This window comes from Scleropages formosus, chromosome 1 (assembly GCF_900964775.1).
Source record: "Scleropages formosus chromosome 1, fSclFor1.1, whole genome shotgun sequence".
Taxonomy (NCBI): domain Eukaryota; kingdom Metazoa; phylum Chordata; class Actinopteri; order Osteoglossiformes; family Osteoglossidae; genus Scleropages; species Scleropages formosus.
Genome location: NC_041806.1, coordinates 12895938 through 12901937, shown reverse-complemented (window position 1 = coordinate 12901937; position 6000 = coordinate 12895938). Strand labels below are relative to the sequence as shown.

The following is a 6000-nucleotide window of genomic DNA, read 5'->3' as shown; positions in this document are numbered from 1 at the left end:
TCAATATGGCAAGTGCTGCCACAGTTGGAGATGAACTCAGGTTTGAGCTGCATTTTGTTCTGAGCCCCTATGCATCCTGCACGCCCATGACGAGTGCCAGCACACCTGTCATCTCAGCTCAGGTGGGGTTTGGAGCAACTGTGATCTCATGTGGGATCAATATGTGTTCAGAGAGGGCAGCCTTGCTCACAGTGTGTCTTTCGGACCCAATTCCCTGGTATGCCCCCTCCCTTCCCTCTTGTCTCTCGATGAAGGGTCGTGTCTATTTTCTGACACTTTCCTGTTGTTTCACCTTTTGGAACCTAGTCTCCCTGTGCTATGCCCTATGTGTACAGGATTGCTGAAGCTCATCTCTGGGACTGTAGATCTGGGACTCCACCAACTACTGTGAGCTGGAGATTGAGAAAGAACTCCTTTCTTCGGTCTTGCCATTGAGCAGCGTACAACAGGTGCCCAGGGATTGAGGGTATGACCGCATTCCAATTTCAAAAGGAGCTGTCCTTGGTGTGTTTGGTGCTAAACCCCTTGATCAGATCAGTCGCAAATCATGCTGTCATGAGGGTCTTCTCACCCACAGTCATCTATCAACGTGAAGTCAACAGCTGTGTGACATTTAGTCAAATTACTCCATTTGGGAGAAGGCAAAGTATCTTAAAGAAAGGTGCAATGACATTTTATCAAAAGGACATTTCTTAAAATAAAAAACAAGAATAGATTCACTAAAAGAAACAAATATGAATTTTAATGTAGTTTGTGACCAAAGTGAGCAGAATGCCTCCTGATAACCCCCACTCACTGAGGGACTGAGAGCACCAATTCATCATTGCTCGTTCTTTCTTCAGTGTGTCAGTCTCAAACAGTGCCCAGAATTCTGCTAGAGCAGCAATATTCATGTTTGACCTGGTCTCTTATGAAATGCTGATTGGCTGCTTCCGCATTGCACCTCAGAGCAGGTGAAGAGGCCAAGCCCACAAACTAACCCAACCCCTACTTCAGGCCCTACTGCTACACTAAATCCTAACCCCTAATCCTTACTGCAGTCCCCTATCACAGGACTGCTGTTGTGTTTCAATGCTTTGCTACACTCAGGACACAGCACACATGATTATGTAAATGTGTTGCTAATTATCTTGCTGCTCTGTTTATGGTACACTTTTGTGCTGTGGCAAACAGGAGAGCACCCTCTCCAGGTGGGACTACATACAGTGCTGCTGCAGGTGAACCTCCAGGGCTCTAGAGACACTTATGTCTCTTGAACTAAGCCTTAGGAATGTGCTGCTCCTGCATCCACATTATAACTGCATATTAAAGAAGAGTCCAGCTTGATGATGACTGTTGCAGCACTCCTCCTCATCCTCATCCCAGTACAGGTGTTTAAACACAGGAGGCAATTTTATAGGCAGCTGTAGTTGCCGAGCGGTCAGTGTTTCTCTAAGAACGATTCTCTGTTCCTGAAGACTTTTGTCCTCTGCTTCTTGGTCCAGTTGTTCATTGTTTCCCTATCTGGCTCCCGGCAAGTTTTACACTGTCATATATGCTCAAATTAAACCAAATGTTTAAAAACTTATGGAAATACATTCTCACAATAATGAAACAGAGACTTCTGAACACTCTACACCCTTTTGGCCATCATCCAACAAATTAATATTTGTGCGGCAGGACAGATAAATTTCTGTTTCCCATGATAAGAATAGTAATTCAGCAAGGAGTCAGCTGGGGGTGGTCAAGGGCTTCGGGAGGGGGGTGTCTTTTGTAATGTAATACTTTCTACTTGAGGGAGGGCACGGAGGCACAGTGAGCTTGGCTGGCTCCTACTGTGGTGGGTTTGGGGTTTGAGTCCTGCTTGGGGTGCCTTGTGCTCTGTGTTGCTGGGTTAGGTTCCTGTTTGCCATAACCCATTTAGGTCAAGCAGTTTCAGCTAGTGTGTACTTTCTACTCAATACTTTTGTCATGTAATACTTTTGACTCAAAGTCTTGGATTTAGATCACCTTAAATGAATAACTATACTGTATGAATCAGTCTCTGTGTTCTACAATGCCCTGCAGCACTTAGATGTCTGGTGAAAGGCTATAGTCTTTTTTTACAGAAGGTTGTAATACCCTGTTCTTAGTGTATCTCTGTGTTCACTGTCACACAGGGTACACAGAGTTGCTTTATATCTTGTTACCTTCAGTACCATACCTGTCATAAGTGTGCCATGTGAGTGAATACTGAAGGACTTTACTGTGGTAAAGAAGATCTGCACCTGTTATGAAGTAAAAAGGAATGTAAATAATAATGATAATTAGGTCTATTTCTCCAGGGGGCATAACAGCACAGTGGGCTTGGCCTGCTCTCTGGCAGGTCTGGGGTTCGAGTCCTGCTTCGGGTGCCTTGAGACAGACTGGCATCCTGTCCTGGGTGTGTCCCCTCCCCCTTCAGCCTTACACCGTATTGCCGGGTTAGGTTCCGGTTTTCTGCAACCCTGCTTGGGAAAAGCGCTTTCAGGTAATGTGCGTGTGTGAGGTCTACTTCTCTTCTGATCTCCTAACTGGCCCATAAAGTTGCATCTGAGCATCTAATCATGATCACCTTGCATTTCCTCTCAGTTCTATATGCAGCCATTTGTGTAATGTGGTAAAGTGGTTTTGGACCCATTACTTATGTGTTGGGAGTTGTCTGTTTATCTGTTGTTAATGGATTTTGTTTACTCTGTAAACAAGCTGTACATCACTTTGGAGAAAAATGTCAGATAAATACACGTGCAAAAGGTGTGGCGACAGTTTTCAACAGTGTATGTGAGATACAGACATGTAACCAACAGAATACATATGTGCATCCTGAGCTGGATGGATGACATTCGCAGTGCTGTACATGACTCTGCGTTGTTTTCTCTTCTCTGGGGTCTAAGAGCTGTCCTGTTATGTGGTGTGTCCAGTCCATGTAACACCAGCTGAGTACATGCATACACACACTACTGAGCTGTAGTCCAAGCCTGTTTATTACGCATAGAAAGAGGTGCTTCACGTTACTCCCCAATATCAGGTCATTTTCAGGAATTGTATGAACTATAAACTTTAACAATTCTTCCAAATGTGTCAGTGTTTTTCAATAGTGCAAACAACTTAGTGCCACACTTTCCAGCATGCTCTTCCACAACACAGAGCACTACAGTCACATCCTCTATGTGTGGACCGTTAAACAGTAAGTGTTAGAAGGCCTTTAGCAGGTGAACTGTCAAGATTACAACATGTTCCTGGAGCTCAGTGAAGCGCAGGTGGTGCTATGCAGTCACAGTAATGTTGGATGTCTGCTATCTGTGATGTATCACACCAGAGGGCCACCGCGAGACACTGCTGCTGTTCCTCCATCTCCTGTCAGAAGACGATGAGTCCGGCTGCCAAGCTTCAAGCTGCCACTCCCCCTGCCCAGTCACATCCCATGCAGGAGGAGGAGCAGTGTCAGCTGTAGTCAAAGGAACGGCAGCAGAAGCACGTAGAGAAAGCTAGAATGGTATCCTTAAGTTAACAACCCCGCTGTCATAAGCTGTGATTTCACATCTCAGAATACTGAGCTTTCAAAAACCTACTTCAAAACAAAATTAACTTTATACAGACAATCATAATCAGAAACAACAACTTGTGGGGAAGCCTTCTTTGATCGTTCAACCTGCAAGTGGAGAGAAAGTGTTATGACAATGAGGCCATTGTGAGCTTCTCTCTCTCTCTCTCTCTCTCTCTCTCACATCACATCACCTTCACTGTGACTCCTGCCCCTCATGTGTCTTGCTCTCTCCCTCCACCTCCTCTACCCCAGCTTGGGTCATCAGGTCTGCGATGTTCTTCTCAAGGTCATCAATCCGGGTGCTCATCTCATCAAGTGAAAGCCATGTTAAGGAAAGAGCAGGCATACCCACAACGCACTACAGCTATCCCTGCCCAATCCTCTCAAACTGTCCCTCAACAGCAGCTCAGGCCTCCTGCACAGTAGAGCCATAGGAATGTCTGCCATGAAAACAACATCTGGGATTTTTTGAGGAAAAGTGCAGAATTTAAAATATATATATGTATATAAAAAGTATATCCACAAGAGGACTCATCTGAAGTGCTAAGAATGCATGGTAACAGCATTATTTAATTCATAGTTTTGCCTTTTGATCAATGGTGCTACAGTAGGAGCAGGAATTCAAATCCAGTCTTCATATTTCAAAGCAGCAGCTGTAATTGCTATACTGCTGCCTATAAGACAAGCTGTCAGACCTGCGTGTGGTGAGTGTGACTGAAATGACCATGTTTCACGTCAGACTACCAGAGTAGGTGAACTTTATGAGTCCTACAGCATGTGCCAGCACACCAGCCCCACCTGTCGGAGGGATATTCCTACCGATGATCTGGTCTGACATCGTCTGGAACTTGTCCTGCATCTGCTGGAGCAGTGTCTGCACCTGGGAAGGAGAAAGGGACACATCAGTGCTCCTCGGGGTGGGAGGTGCTGTAGCCTCCTAGACTTACATTTATATTTATTCATTTAGCAGATGCTTTTCTGCAAAGCAATGTGCATCTTAGCAAAAGATTAGACTTCCGCCCACGCACCTAAGGCCTCCTGGAAACCATGACAACAGAGGGGCAACACCGTCCACGCAGCGCCCAACAATACAAGGTATGAGAGAAGTGAGGAGCTTGGGGGGTTTAAACAAACACTCAGCAACATTCTTCAAGAGAAACTGAGGAGCAGGAATACAATGGACGAACAACATATACGTATCAGGTAACTTCATTTTCTGATACCAAATGCACTATCATTAGCTGGTTCACTTGGACTGATGTACTTGGTGACAGCCTTGGTGCTTAGGACACCACGTCCTTGGCTAGCTCACCAGGCAGCAGAAGGAGCAAGGCAGTCTGAATCTCCCGGAAAGTGGTCGAGCGCTTCTTGTAATGAGCCAAACGAAAAGCCTCGCCGGCGATACGCTCAAAAATAATGTTCATAAACGAGTTCATGATGCCCATAGGCATAGCCTTGGAAGAGATGCCAGTGTTGGGGTGGACCTGCTTCCGCACTTTGTACACATAGATGATGGCATAGCACTCTTTTCTGGACCTCTTGTGCTTCTTTGTTTTATCCTTTGCCTGGTGTCTTTGTCACAGCTTCTTGGCGCGGACTGTGGGCTCAGGCATAGCTGAAAAACCGTGTTTTTATTGTGAGTGTACTTGATTTAAGGATTTTTATTAGGTTCTTCTTTGTTTTACGTTGACCAACTTATATGCTTAAAATTTGTGGAAATTTTAATTGTGTAATATTAAATAACTAATAAGTTGAGGGAAAAAAAACGACAGTACTGATTAGTGATTTAGTAAAAGATCACACACTGTAAATTCGGCGGCAAAATTACAAAACGTCCTCGTCCAGTGTGGAGCGAACAAACAGAACCTCGTTTTGCCACACACAGACTGGCGTGGATCGAAACACCGCGACAAGCAACCGCGTGCAAATTTAATTATAAACTAATAAACTAGGTCATCAAGACGAGTATGAAATAATGGAACGGAACCGAAAGACGAAACGGTGAGAACAGCCTAAAAAGATACCCACCACCGCCGTGAGATCTTGCACCGACTTCGGATCCGTTTCTGACATCTTTCTGTCTCTTATCTCTTGCCTTTTCTCTTTCTCGCTCTTCTCACTGACAAACACACTCGTTCTTTTCCACCACAAACACGGAAGTCAGCGGCACCTCACGTCACATTAGTCCGGAAGTGATTTTATAAACCTGCGAAGGGAGTTGTAGTTTTTAGAGATGGGTTTTACTCCAGACCTGAACAATGAATGAATGAATGAATGAATGAATGAATATATGAGCATACAAGGAATTCGTCTTGGTGACAGAAACTTCCGCAGCACAGAAAGAATGACAGTGACAAGACAGATAATAAAAGTAGAGTGGGCTGATAAAAGATAAAAATATATATTATATTATTATATATAGAGTATAAAGTACCCATATACAAAATAGACACTAT

At 44.4% G+C, this 6000-nt stretch overlaps 1 protein-coding gene and 1 pseudogene across 1 annotated transcript; both read right to left on the bottom strand.

Annotated features, from left to right (window-relative positions):
* Positions 1–2963: 2963 nt before the first annotated feature.
* Positions 2964–5718, bottom strand: LOC108934000 (heat shock factor-binding protein 1-like). The gene is made up of 4 exons (XM_018751467.1): positions 5573–5718; positions 4358–4424; positions 3736–3859; positions 2964–3649 (listed from the first exon to the last, which is right to left on the bottom strand). The coding sequence occupies exons 1-3, from the start codon at positions 5615–5617 to the stop codon at positions 3738–3740; spliced, it is 234 nt and encodes a 77-aa protein (XP_018606983.1). The 5' UTR covers positions 5618–5718; the 3' UTR covers positions 2964–3649; positions 3736–3737.
* On the bottom strand, positions 4431–5172 carry LOC108933999 (histone H2B type 1-M-like; annotated as a pseudogene).
* Positions 5719–6000: the final 282 nt, after the last annotated feature.

What these genes read in the sequence shown, in the direction of transcription:
- LOC108934000 (XM_018751467.1), bottom strand. Translation starts at nt 5,617, where the DNA reads ATGTCAGAAACGGATCCGAAGTCGGTGCAAGATCTCACGGCGGTG. An exon ending in TGCAAGATCTCACGGCGGTG is followed by an intron (nt 4,425 to 5,572) that starts GTGGGTATCTTT and finishes TCTCCTTCCCAG; the next exon opens with GTGCAGACACTGCTCCAGCA. An exon ending in AGACCAGATCATCGGTAGGA is followed by an intron (nt 3,860 to 4,357) that starts ATATCCCTCCGA and finishes CATGGCTTTCAC; the next exon opens with TTGATGAGATGAGCACCCGG.